Genomic DNA, 14768 nt, shown 5'->3' with positions numbered 1-14768 from the left:
TGTGGGGGGGTCTTTCCAAGAGCTGCAATCCTGACCGTTCCCCCAGTATAAGCAGGAAGGGTGCTACCAAAGGCTGCAGGCAGACCTTCCCCCACTTAACACAATAGTAACTGTTGCCATGAGGTGCAGTTCTGACCTTTCCCTACAATAAGAAAGATGCAGGAGCTCAGTTACTAGAACTATTGTTTTTTGGATCTCTGTCGCATTTCCCACCTCTGGCTATTAGAGGTTGTCATGAAAAAAATACACATACAGGACAGCTTCCTTTTCGACATTTATTTATATCCCCTGCTCTGCCTTCCCCTGTTAGTCGACAGGCCCCTGAAATATGAGTTTGATCTGTCCTTGTTCCCCTGTCAGCCAGGTCCCGCAGAAGGGGCAGGCAGCGTGGAAAGCGTGTGTGCCATGTGGGAGCGGGATTTGCGACCAATATTTCACAGTCCTTTCTGAGCAGACATGCCCACAGGGGCAGAAGGCATGGGAGGGCTGGCCAGCATCCAGATACAGCCCTGCTTCGCAGCCCAGCCAGAGTGGAACATATGGCCCCACACGACGGCACATTGGGCACTCCCGCTCATGTTCTCCTTTCTCCTTCCGGAATCCCCAGTTGTGGTAGCCGTGCACGTGCCCACAGTTGACGTATGCCCACGGCTGTTTTTTTTCCACAACCTCCCTCTGTGCCAAGCTGGGAAATACCAAGGTGTTGAAGCCCACAGGGCACTGTGGTCGGGCTGCATTAATCTCCTGACGCAGGGTTTCCAGTTGCTTCAATGTCGGTGTACGTTGAAGGCCTTCAGTTGTCCTCCACAGTAGGGTGGCGCCACAGAGGTCAATCAAGGAGCCATCCTGGAGGACGTTGGATTCGTTCTCCACCTGGAAATAGCAAAAAATATAATGGGGTAGAGTCACGTTTCAGAATGAGGATGGGAGATAAACGATATCTTGAAAAAATGTAATTTGGGAATGTCAGTATTCCGATTCATATTAAGAATGTTTTTATCCACGTGTGCAATCTGTGCCCTGGTCACAGAAATGGCTTCTGTAACTTCTGTAATGGACGTAGTGCCGTTCCACCTTGTAGGAGAAGAGTCTTAACTCATCTCATATGTTCCCTGTGATATTGATTCTGAACTCAACCTTTGTAAGTAAGATACCCTGCATTTGTCATGGGGGAACACATTATGAATTCTGTTCTCAGTGGATTGGACAAAGGGTGGGAAATCTCTTCATTTTCATTTTAGGTTAAAACATATTTCTCGTCAATAAAAAATGACTAACTGCAGTGAGGCTCTCAAATGTGAAGGTTTACTCAGTTCCCACAAGGTGTTTTCGACTTAACAAGAAAGGATAGGCTTCTGATCCAGAGGTGGTGATCAGGTGATTGGCGTGTGTGCTGGCAGCTGAGAGGAGGAGGATACATGTTGCCATGTTGTTGGAACTGGGCTAGAATTTTGTTAAGGAAGTCACTCGAGTCTGGTTTAGTGGTTAGATTGCTTCCTTAGAGACTGACTTTAATGGCTATTGGTTGCAAGAGAGAAAGGGTGGCATGTGACAGGAAAGACAGTCGCTCAGCTCTGCATGTTTTTTGTGCCCACTGAAAAACCAAAATATACCCTCTTATGACCAGACAATTCCCAATAATGATACAGAGAAGGTGAGGAGATTAAAGTTCTGGCAGGTTTGCAAGCAATCCTGATGGACTGCCAAGAAACGGACTTGTTAATTGTTGTAAGAGGCCTACAAACGAAATCTGCTGGGTCAGGCACAGGTTTGCTAGCTGTAGTAAACAGGCCTGTTTGTAATAATATGCTGAGTGCCTGAACTGGGAAAGCATCACATGGCAGTTAAGCAAGAGCCTCAGAAGCTTCCTAGAATGTCTCCCAGCGTTGCCAAAGAGTCGAGTTTGAATTGGGAGGTCTCTAGAGGTTAGAGTAAAGACACCTCATACAGCCAGAGAGGGAGCGAGAGCAAGACAGGGGGAGAAAGAGAGAGATGGAGAGATCTTTTTCTGGAAGGGTGGGGAGGGTACTAGCCCAAGGGGATTGAGAGAGGGGTGTATTCAATCTTTTTTTATGTACCAGGACATATTGGGGACTGTTTCGGGGGTCATTGGAGGCTGGAGAATAATTAGAGCTAAAGCGTATGCTTGAAAAGGTGCTGTGTTCGGTGCTTCATTTGTGGATATGTTTGACAGGACTCAGCCATGGCACTTATTTCTGAACCCTGCCATTACTGTCTGAGACCAGATTTGATTATAATGTGTTGTTCTGTCGAATGTATGATTTTAACCGTCAGGCTGTCAGTCTGTGCCTCATCAATAAACAGTGTTCACTGGCCATGTGTCCCTGCATCCTGGACTGGTTCATTCTTATTCATGAACAGCATGGTCCACACTTGTGCAGCAATGCTAGTTATCCATTTCCATAAATCACAATGCTATTGAAAGGGACAGTGTTGGGTGCACCTGCTGGCACACACTGCTCCAATCAACTTACATGACATTGGTGCAGCTTTCTATTGTAAGAACTGCCTGGCGGCAGGGTGGGTTGTCAACAACAGGACAACTACCAGTCAGCAGCATCAACAAAGGAGCATGGGCAGGGAAATTGACATGGCTTAGGAGCAATGCCTTGCATAGACTGGTAATGTATTTAGGGAGATGTTGCTGAAGTGTTTGACAGGCAAACTCATCGGTTCAGTAATGTTTTTGCCTGCACCTGACCGTCAGTTTACCATAGGAGGAAAGCCTATTTGCTGTATTTTCTGTGGATAGATGCCACCCAAAGAATCAGATTAAGATTTTAACGATGACTGTGTTCAAATAAGCATTTAAACTTTTGTGTCGTACCAAGTCACAATTGTGATATTTTGATCAGATATTTGTACATCTGCCTTAGTCAGTCCACCCCCTCCCCACCACAATGAGCCAGTGGGAGCTTCAGCTTTAACCTCATATATGTTCACAACGTAGGGAGCAGCCATGTGTAAGGGCAACAGTGGGCCAGGAGCAGCCCGTCCCATTGTGTTACAGATGTGCTAGAAATGTTTTGGGCCCTAGCACTTTTTAAAAAGTTTTTTTCTTACAAATTAGGCACTTGCTGTGTTTTATACAGGAGTATCTCACGCCAAGACAAAACATGAGGGTTTGATATTTGTTAATTGGTATTTGTGCACTAGCCATGTCTGCGTTGGGGGGGGTGCATTTCTGTGTCAATCTTTAGCACCTAAATCATGTCAGAGGGGAATTTACAACCGCCTAACTTTGTGGGCACTGTGAAATTGTTCCACATCCCACCTTTTGTGAAATGGGGAAGTGTAGGGCATGTCTGTAATAAATCTTTCATCAGATGCCAGCCGGGGAGCAAGGGTGGGAGTTGAGCTTAAATGAGTGTCAGGTAGTGAATCCTGCAAGCAGCCCTACAGAGTGTGGGGCGCTGCAGGAGTTCGATGTTGTATACGAAGGAGGCATTAATTGTTGCCTAATTGTCCAATGTAAAAATCCAGGTGGAGGAACTTTGGACTTGACAAGTACGTTGTTAATTAGTGCTAATTAGCGAAGAATCTGTTAGTTCCTTTTGTGGTAATTGCGCTTTTGTGGTAATTGTACTGAACCTTGCTTGATTAGTCAATTTTCCTTGTTTTGAGTAGTATACGGTAACGTTTTGTAAAATAAAGGACTGCATGAAAATACAATCAATTAATGAATGGCCGCAGCACTATACACACACGACTACAAGATTCAGTGGAATTGTTATATCAGATCGAATGCAACATTGAAACGTCCCATAACCACACACTCAAAGGAAGGCTGTGAAGGGGAGGAAACAGTAGACAAACAAACATAAGGTTGGTCCATACCCTGCTACATACCAGCTTTCCTCTCTGCTGAGCTGACCGGCTTTCCCGCAAAGCATAGACGTTTCCGCACACGGAAATCTCCCGCCAGACGCCTGGCAAGGAGTCTTCTGAAAAACCCCCGGTGGGGTGCATCACCAGCACACCATTAGTGGTCAAACCGTCCATCAAGCCATCCGGAGTCCGCCATTTTGCTGCCCTCTCCTGCCAATGATTGCAGACAACAGTGTGACATCACAAGTCTCAAAACAATAACAGTGGTGTTAGCACATGATATTTTACAGGGTTTAAGGTCTAGGGATTTAAATATTACTACCACCTGAAAAACGTCATCACATTTTTGATAAAAGCCAAACAATAACCCAAACCTCACTACAAGTTTGCAAAGCCAGGATGGTTCATCATGATAGCAGGACTACTAACAATATCTAGCAGAGAGTAGCATTTTTTAACTTAGTTACCTTTTTCTTTTTAAAAAAAAAAATCAAGTTTCTGCTAGATTTAATATCTGTTGATTTAACTAACTCATGAAGGTCAATTACATGTTGAAGTATGATTGGCGAAATCGCCCTATATATAGATGTTTTAAATTAATAGAAAAAACACTTGCTGCTTCATCATTCACTTGGAGGTTTCTTTTTGGGTGGATCCCTACACTGTCATTCACTTGTATGCTTCCAGATTTAATTAAATACCCTAGGAGCAGGATTAGCTGCTTGGTACAACTAGCTTTATCTGCCAGGCCCTCCACCCCCATAGATTATATTTACTTGACCCATACTATGCCTCAGGTTTACAGGATCTTTCCCTTGTGCCTTCATCTATGCTATTTCATGAAGCCACAAAAGGGTCGTCCGTCACTTGGTGTTGAATACTACATAGAATAATAGAGCTATATGAGGCACTGTGAAAATATAAACACTTGCCCATAACCCATGCTCATGGAATTGATAAGTAAGACATTATTCATTTCATGAAGACGGGTAATAGCGGATATCACTGAACATGAGCATGTACCAACCTACTACATCTTTAAGGCTGTGCATTTGCCTATGATAAGGGACCGCATAAACACCATCATCCTTATTTTTTTAAACCCCATCTTTCATTTTAGCCTTACTTCGATGGGCCACCATCATCAATGCCACAGAGGATATCAAGTTTCCATAAGACATTTCTGGGATCAATGTCTATTATGTTATTTGAATAGGTTGCTTTATTAACACTTTAAGGACTGACTTACTCCAAGAAAGATATTCCGTGAAGCATCAAAGCCAGCTGCATATATCCTGGCTGTGTAAGGGGGACCACGCTCGCAAATCACTCGGCATGCATAGCGGGAAATGGTGCTCTGTGCGGACTGCCCATCACTGTTTCCTGTGCCCCCCGGTGCTGTGTCCGTCACCACAAAGTCTATCATGCTTTCTGTGGATCTTCCAATCTTTCAGGCAAAAAAGAGAGAGAACAGAATTACATTTTTTGAGCTTTTATGAAATGATCTATAGGAGAAAACACTGCACGTAATTTTGGACCTTTACTGTCAAAGGGGCCCATTCCTAAACATGATCAACTTATTTACTAATACTTAGGAGTTCTCAAAAACAGGGTCTCAACTCCCTCGTTAAGTTGACAGGTCCACCTCTGAACTGGCGTGGTTTCCTGAGGCTCAGCGGCCGGCATTTACCCACAACACTGGTGCATTTTACTGGTAACCTTTCATTTATTGTTTCCATGTAAGTGAAAACTTTACAGCTCCAAATGCTGTCGCAGCTTTGCCAACTGAGGCAGTGAGGAAGCTGTGTCACAAGTAGAACACCAGCTATGCTTACAAATATGCATATCCTCGTTAAAGGGTGAATCAAGATGCCCATACACACATGCACATAATCCCTGTTCCCCACTGCTTTGCAGGTTAGTGGATGCTTTGCTCTTCCCTACAGTTAAAGTAAGAGGAAATGAAGTGTAATAAGGCATCCCAGCTACTACTGGTTGTACAGTAAAGGGTAAACAAGAATGTAGGAATTTCATATGTAAAAGAAACAGATGCTTTTTCACACTCATCCCCCCCTTTTTGATGTTAAGACAACATTCATAATGTTGCCTAATTTTCTCTTAAAGTCTTCTCCATATACGTTATCACCACATACTGCGGAGCTCTCTCGTAATGTGTGCTGCTGTCTGATCACTCAGTAGCAAAACCTAAGCACAACAAGTTACACCTGCAGAATGAATTTCTTTTCAAATGGATTGTGTCCTCCCACATATTCCTCATCTTATGATATCTTCGTTTCCAGCTTCAGCTGCTTCGTAAATAAATGTCTTCTCGGAAGAGGGCACTGTGCGTTGAGACGGTCGACTTGATGTCCCTCGAGTGCTTCCATTACGGTTGACATCGCCGAGTACATATACCACACTTAGCGCCCGTTGGCTTCTGTTCCGTTTTTCCGCAAATGCGATTGCTTCGAGAATTATGGCGCACTTTAGTTTTCTACAAAAACGTTTCGAGATGGCCTCGTCTTCGACTCCTACTACTCCGAAGACGGGCTTCAAAAAGTGCCTAGATTGCAACGCCAAAATGTCCATCACAGACCCTCATAAAATATGCATCTGGTGCCTGTGCTTCAAGCACAAAACCGCCTACTGTCAATCCTGTCAGACGATGACAAGTAAGGCCTTAAAAGAGCTAAAAGCTAAACTGTCGATGGGTAGGATTGTACCCAAATCCCTGTCCACTCCTTTGAAATTTTGTTCAACCCACGATTCGAGAGATTCTTCTCATAAAAAAGGTCAAAAAAATCTATCCCACTCGAGTAGTACACACTCCTCTTCGTCATCAGAAAAATCAAAGAGAAGGCATAGACCACCCTCTCCATCTTCTTCTTTTTCTTCCTCAGATGAAAGGAGTGTAGCCTGCCCGACTAAATCCTCCTCCAAAGATGAGTGGAAACTCTGTAGAAAGAAAATGTGTAAAGTCTTCACAGAACAGGCCACGTCCTCCTCTAAACATAAGAAAAGTGGCCATGCTACAGTCAAGGACAAGCATGAGGCCAAGGCAAAACCCTGCCCGCCCTTGAGCCCGGGTCATAAGACTTAGAGTACTCGACAAGACGAGAAATCATCAAAGAAACCGTCAATACCATTGATGCAGCTGAAAAAAACATCGACACCGGCTGTGCATTCATTGACACCTTTGCCTCAAAAAAGTCAGGAAAGAGAAAAGCGTTTTAAACCTCTACCTAAAAACGATTTTTTCAGATCCTTTACTCCAATATATGAGGTCTATGAAACTTCAGATGAAACCCCTCCATGTGGTCTTCAATTGGATACCCCTGGCATTTATAAAGATACTAATGTCCCTGAATGCTTCATTTCAGAAGGGACCAGGGTTAGGGAGCTACATGACACCCTAAACACAGCTAGTGGGGTAGACACCTCTTCAGAGCTAGATTTTAAAACCGGACCCGGCTAATCATGCGGATTCCAGAGTGGTAGAGTTCCTAGGATGGAATAGGCCAGCTCCTAGGAAGTCAGGGTTTGCACCTGATGTACAATCTAGATTCCTCATCATGCCCTTTGACGGCTTGCAATTATTTGGTAATAAGGTTGATGAAATCCTTGAGAAGCTGCAGACCTCAAAGGTGGGAGGCAGGTCACTATCAGGCAGCCACAGCCTGTTCACTCCAATGGATCATCTTTGATGGGTAGGTCCTTTCACTACTACTCCTCAGTTGGAAGAGCGCAGGGGACAGGCTGGTCAAAGGGGTTAAAGAAGATTCCCTCATCGTAAACGAGGGAGAGGTGCAAATCCACCCCAAGCAGCAATGTCTTTACCATAAGCCGCTTCTTCAGCTGCCTCAAAACCTCTCTGGGGTCTTGACTAACGACACCCCGGTGGGAGGCAGACTGTCACAGCATCTGAAAGAATGGTGAGGTATTATTTCAGATGCATGGGCACTGGAAACAGTAGCCCGAGGTTACTGGCTCCCCTTCATACAGAGTCCTCAGGATCATCCACCGGGAAGCCATTTGCTAAATGTTCCAGATCCATTCCTGTTGCAGGAAATGTTAACCCTGCTAGAGAAAGGTGCTATAGAACCAGTTTTCAATAGACAACAAAACCTGTGCGGACTGCTTTTAGAGAAACGAGGTAGTCATGTCATTTAGGCCATCCATTTTTAGTACATCATTTTTAATACATCCATTAGTTTATACAAATTCATCAACATATCAGTATGTAAAGGTATAACAAAAGAGCAAACAACAATTACCATCTTAAAAAATTACATTAATTCCTAAAATCCATACTTGCTAAAAGTGTAATATGATACAATCCACATCTCCCAATTATGCGATTGTTTACCTTACTCCAACTCTACGTTTTAATTCTGAATTACATAAATATGACACCCTACTTCTACCATTGTACTGTGAGTAAGGTACAAAATCGCAGTCCTGGATGCATCCCTGGGAAAAGCCTTGACACCAGAGGTGAGAGCTCAACACATTCTGCAGATGGTAACCAAATTCCAGAATGCCCAGCGTTTTCCGGCCTTTGACTTTTTGAGGTTGCTCGGCCTGCATTTTCCTGGTGCCAGAGGCTCGCCTGAGAAGGAGATCCCTTCAATGGGCTCTCAGGACACAGTGGTCTCAATTCTCATGCAGGATGTCTGATCTACTTCAGGTTCCGAGCAGGGTCACACAGGATCTTCTGTGGTGGGCCTGCGAGGACAACATTCTGAAGGGAGAACCTTTTTGGCAACCATGGCTTGAGATAACAGTAGTAATGGACACCTCACTCACAAGGTGGGGAGCACACGCCAACAATCTGACAATCAGCAGTCGTTGGTCTTCATCAGAGTCCAAACTACACATCAACCTTTTGGAGCTGAGGGCAATCAGACTGGCGATTAAGGCCTTTGTGCCCTCTGTACCGGGAAAGGATGTCCTGATAATGACAGACAACATGGTGGCCATGTACTACCTCAACAAGAGAGGAGGTGAGGGTCACTACCACTGTGCATAGAGGCAATGCAGCTCTGGTTCTGGGCAAATCAAGAAGGAATCTCCCTATCGGCAGTTCACCTAGCTGGGGAGGAGAATACAGCGGCAGATGCTCTAAGCAGGCAAAGCACGGTTTTCCACTAGTGGGAACTAGCTCAGGAAGTCCTTCAACAGATCTTCACCCTTTGGGGAACCCTTCAAGTGGATCTGTTCGTGACCAGTGTCAACCAGAAGTGCAAACTGTTCTGCCCCAGGGAATTTCCCCAAAGAGGATCTCTAGGAGAGGCGTTTGTAGTGAAATGCGAGTTTCCACTCCTGTATGCATTTCCTCCAGTCCCCATCATTCCTCACGTGATCAGGAGGTTGAGAAAGTTCAGGAAACCCATTATCCTGATTGACCCGGATTGGGCCAAGAAAGCGTGGTATCTGGACCTTCTGGACATGTCCATCTTCCCTCCAATATGTCTCCCACAAAAAGAGGATCGTCTCTCGCAAGAGGGGGGTTGGGATCTCCATCCAGAGGTCGGAACATGCATGGTTTCTGAGAGGCGGAGGTACAAGGATTGGGACCTCCTGGATGGCGTAACAGAGATTTTGCTTTCAGCCAGAAGGCCAGCAACAAAATCCTTATACCGCTGCTGTTGGAACACGTTCTGCAGCTGATGTAGGGAGAAAGATGAGGACCCTTTTCAATGCAATACACCTGCAGTGTTATAGTTTCTGGCGCATTTGGAAAATCTGGGGCTCCAGATTGGAACAGTCAAGGGTTATCTAGCAGCACTTTCCATATTCAAGCGCACCTCAGAGGAGGCATCCTACTTCAAAAAACCTTAATAACTCAATTTCTTAAAGGACTCACAAATGTGTTTCCTCCTTCACCTTTCCAAATTCCAACTTGGGACTTTAATTTGGTTTTAAAGTTTTTGACCTGTGATCCTTTCCAGCCACTCCATTCCTGCCCTTTAAGGTTGCTAATTTGCAAAACTATTGTTTTAGTAGCGATAACATCAGCCTGCAGGGTAAGTGAGTTGCAGGCCTTATCCTGTAAATGTCTGTTTACCACATTTTACAAGGATTAGGTTGTCCTAAAGGTCAAACCCTCTTTTCTAGATTTCATAGAATCGATCCAAGGAGAGCTCTAAGCTTTTATGTTTCAAGAATGGCAAAGTTGCGACAGCACAACCAACTTTTCACTGGTTATGCAGGACACAAACTAGGTCTGTCAGTTACCAAACAAAAACTATCCAGATGGATCATATTGGCTATTTCAGGCAAGCTTGGAAAGATCCCCCAGAAGGCTTAAGGGCTCCTTCCACTAGGGGCATGGCAACGTCCTCTACACTTCAGGGGGGAGTTCTGATAAAGGATATTTGCGAGGCAGAAACCTGGTCCATCATCCAAACGTTTAAAGAACATTATTGTTTAGACACCTCTAACAATGAGGGAAGATTTTGGAAGGCAGTTCTATGCTCCATTCCTGACAGACAGTAACTCTCAAATTCTTACTCCCTCCTCCAAAAGAATTTAATACTGCTTTAGGAGTCTATAATAAGATGAGGAATACTTGGGAAGACACAATCCATTCAAAGAACAATTTACTTACCCCTGGTAACATTCTTTTGACTGGATGTTCCTCCCACGTATTCCTCATCGCCCTCCCAACCTACCCCACTATAGAATTTCCAAGGTTTAGACTTTACACTCTTTTAAGGTCTGATAATTAAAGGCACTTGTCAATGGCGGTAATTCTGTATTTGGGTGGTGAAAAAACAGAACTGAAGCCAACGGGCGCTGCGTGTGATATATGTACTCGACGATACGGCAACCAAGATGTAAGCCCTCGAATGCATTGGGTCGACCGTCTCTACGCACAGCTCCCTCTGCCGAGAAGAACATTTTTTCTGAAGCAGCTGAAGCTGGAAATTAAGATATCATAAGATGAGGAATATGTCGGAGGGACATCGAGTCGAAAGAACGTTACCAGGGGTAAGTAACTTGTTTTCTCATTGCAGAAACAATCTCATATTTTAAAGTTCACTAAAACAATACTACAAAACATGTGATTCCACAGGCAGCCTAACAGGTATACATATATTAGAAGTAGCAACCAGGGACTTTCATTGTGTTCCTCTTTCTAGTCCCATTATGGTAACACATCCCCGACTAAACACTCCAAATCACATCTAGATCACATCACTTCCCTTCAGTTCTTGCCCTTCAATGTTGTCAGAGTTCTCTATGGCACATGCAACAAAGAGACATAACATGTTAACTGCACTCATTTCATTCCCTCCCCCCATACCTGAAACATGTCCGTCTCATTGTCATGTGTATACTCCACAATTACAGAATGACTGCGGGAGAGCGTGTACGAGATGCTGTGCTGTCCCTTGTTGCTCAGCGCCTAGCAGCAGAGAACACACGAAGGGGACATGTTAGTGTGGAAGCAGCAAATACTTAAGAACAAAATTGATAAACAGTGCTTCACTAGCCCTTCAAATAAGCTCCAGAGTCTCATTCTTGACAGTGTTAGAACATCTAACACCCTTTTAGCTTTGTTTTCACAAGGTTAGCAATCAGCTCCAAAATTGGATGGATTCCATGGATGGTTCTCCATATAGGGAAAACATTGACAAGCTTGCTTCATACCCCAAAGACAAGAAGCAATCTAAGCACAATTGGCAGCAGATAGGCTGATCTAGTTCAGAATAACACAAGCATTACAAATGACATGAACACATTATTATACAACAGATTCTCAGACTCCAAGATTAAATGAACCCAAATATGCCACTCCTTCTCTCACTATACAACTAGTACTTTGGGTACCTCCAGACTGCAAAGAGGGACCTGGTTTAGTAGGCCTTGATTCTTTGAACAATAATTCATTTCTATTGCCTACCAGAGCAGAGACAGGTATTAAATGGACACGCCATGCACCAGAGAGTAAAGGTAACACTTGTATTACTCAGGTTTAATTACAAACTGGCGTCATGGTGTAAGCATCCCCAACCTGCTTCTCATTCAATAACTGTTTCTTATTTTTATAACATAGCCTTCCAATCTTACAGCAGTGTCATATTGGTTCTAAAATGGAAGAGATTGTGCTGTCCAATCCATGAACCTGACAGCATACAGAATGAACAATGAATATGCCTCCATATATGCATACAATGAATGAACAATAAATCTACTTCTATATACATATGCCTGTTGATATATAACACACCTCCTTCCCTCATGACATTCAGAGTAGGCTTCCATTGGGAGACGCCCCCTACATTCCACATATCGCCACTCTTTCCTTACTCACTTCTCAGCATTGCTCAGTAGTACTGTATTCCCAAATTCTTCCACCACCTGCAGGGGACCTGCATACTTAATGCATCCTTTCTGCACTCTCCTCCCACTCTTCACCTTCACCTCTACCCCCTCTCACATCAAACATTCTTTAACAATTTGTTTCATCTTACCTATCTTTTGATTTCACTTGATCACGTATCACTCTTTCTCGTAAGACCTGTTAAGACACCACGCCACGATCACCACCGAATTTCCCCATCCAACCTGGCTTCAACCTCGAATTAGGCAATCTCCTTCTCAATGCCTCGAACAGCGAAACCCCCATAACCGGATGCAGTGCAATCCTGTATTGCATGACCCTCTCCACAGCCCGTGACCAATCCCCACCTGCTCCTACTGCAATTTGTATCACCTCCATCAACATCCTGTTGAATCTCTCCACAGTCGCATTTCCCTTAGGATTATACAACGCTGTTGTGGTATGCTCCACCCCATTCTCTTTAAGAAATTCCTCAATTTCTTTACACACAAATTGCGGACCATTAGCTGACACCAAACCAACTTTCTAGGGAAACCCTCCCTCCAAAACACTCCTTCCAGGAAGCTCACTACCTTGTGCGCACTTATGTCCTTTACCACACAGCCCTCCGGCCACTTGGACAGTAAATCCACAACCACAATTACATCAGCGCTCTGATGTCCGATAACGGCCCCAAAATGTCCACTGCAACCACATCCCAAACTGAATTTGGCAGTTGGATTACGTTCATGGGTGGCGTCCTGGCAACCACAATCTTATCACTATTTTTACGTCCCTCATATTCTTTCTAAACATTCTCCACCTCCATATCCAATCCAGGCCACTAGAAGTCCTGCCAAATCAGTCCCTTCGTCTTACACACACCCAGATGCCCCTCATGGACTATCCCAAGTACAACCTCTCTCATTCCTTCCAGCACCACAATTCGATCTCCAAAATTCCTTTCCTCACACTCAATTCATTTTTTATTCTCCTATAATCCCCTCAATTCTTCCTCCACACCTCCCTCCGGCCATCCCTCCTGCACATACCTTACAACCATGCTACACCACACTGACCCCTACAGACATGCACTAATTCCATATTCCCCATCCCAGCAATGTATCATTGCTACAAGTGAGTCCATCTGCTCCGGCTGCAGCGATTGTGAATACTGCCATGACGCCACTGCTACTCAACCACCCATTCTTTCTGATCAGACACTGAAAACACCTAAGCTCTGCTTTAGGCTATTGTGCAACCGCCAGGGCAGGAAATACAAATCCCCAAATGCCCTAAGAGCTGGTTGTGAATAAGAACTAACCTTAAGTGGCCAATTGGAACCCTAATTTATAAAGGAAATGAGAAGACCTATATCGAGATTGATGTTGCACAGAAAATGTTTGTTTCACCTTGGTAGAGGTGAGGAACTCACAAAGCCCCTCCCAATCATTGACGGGACACCGTGGGAATGCATTCTGCCATTTTCCCCTTTTGCTTAACTTGTCTGCTAACAGGTATGACAAATCTGAGGCTTTTGTCCCTACTCCCCTAGGGGGAGACCTTTCCTATTTGGCCAGGGTGGTGCGTCCACAGTACAATAGTCCCCTTGGGGGTGGTGCACCTAGGGAGGATCACATGGGGGAGGAACCCCCTTATGAGATTAGGAACGACCTTGTTAAGAGAACGCGGTGGTGCCCCGCATTAGTACACATGAACCCTTCTCCAATGGTGGATCCTTCCTTCCCTTTTTTGAAAGGGCCAGTATCTGTTATTGTAAAGTTGGTCAGCTTAATATACTTGACAGGATTTAAACTTCAGAGAAGGCAAAGTATGTTACATCTAAGTCATGTACTGAGGAGAAGAAGAAGAAGACCAAGAGTCCAAGGATCACTATAGAGAAATGGAATGAGCACTCTAGCTTCTCAACGACTGAGAAGAAGATGACCAGGAGTACAAGGATCACTCTGAAGAAGTAGAGTAAGTACTCTAGCTTCTCAACAAATGTGATTGGCCCAAAGCAATTCCATTTTCCAACGTGGGTGTTTAAACCCACCACAGCTGAAATGAGAGGAGAAAGCAATCCTCCAAAGAGGAATCCGGTGAGCTGTGGAGCAGCAAAAGGCATAAGAGCCAGCATGAGGGAAGGCGAGAGCAGAGGAGGAGAATACGAGCAAGGTCCAGGAAGCAAGGACTGCTCTGGCTGCTGCCTTGTGAAACCTCTGGGGATCCAGGGCACTGGGGAAGCATCCATGAGAGAGGATGCATTGCCGGGGAGAAGCAGACGTCTGGAGAGCCACTGCAGACCGCGACGGAGCCCTGAACCCTACCAGAGCCTCAAGAGACACAGCAGCTGCTCGGGAAATGCCAGTACCTACCAGAAGGAAGTAAACAGGTACGCGGGTTACCAGAGTGGTGCTGGAGTTCGAGGGGAGGAAGGCGGAAGCTGGATCAAGAGGGTCTGAGACATTGGGAACGAAGTGCGAGTCTGGAACACGCACCCACAATAGAAACAAACCCTAATCTGGATATTGTGAGTCTGGTACCCGCACCCATATGAGATACTGAAAGAAAAGGAAAACAGAATTTT

The 14768-nt window shown here is 44.8% G+C and overlaps 1 protein-coding gene across 6 annotated transcripts in view; it reads right to left on the bottom strand.

The window, feature by feature from the left end:
- Positions 1-261: 261 nt before the first annotated feature.
- The window catches only part of PELI3 (pellino E3 ubiquitin protein ligase family member 3), a 418904-nt gene continuing 404397 nt past the window's right edge, over positions 262-14768 (bottom strand). For 3 of the 6 annotated variants that reach the window (XM_069644928.1, XM_069644930.1, XM_069644927.1), the window contains 4 exons: positions 11159-11260; positions 5099-5296; positions 3859-4059; positions 262-873 (listed from right to left, as the gene is read on the bottom strand). In XM_069644928.1, the coding sequence (XP_069501029.1) occupies positions 307-873; positions 3859-4059; positions 5099-5296; positions 11159-11260 (1068 nt within the window). In that variant the 3' untranslated portion in view covers positions 262-306. The remainder of the gene's footprint in view (positions 874-3858; positions 4060-5098; positions 5297-11158; positions 11261-14768) is intronic. The other 3 variants (XM_069644933.1, XM_069644929.1, XM_069644932.1) reach the window with 1 other exon arrangement.

This window comes from Ambystoma mexicanum, chromosome 2p, assembly GCF_040938575.1.
Source record: "Ambystoma mexicanum isolate Mex_15411 chromosome 2p, UKY_AmexF1_1, whole genome shotgun sequence".
Lineage (NCBI taxonomy): Eukaryota > Metazoa > Chordata > Amphibia > Caudata > Ambystomatidae > Ambystoma > Ambystoma mexicanum.
This window is presented reverse-complemented; position numbering and strand designations above follow the sequence as displayed.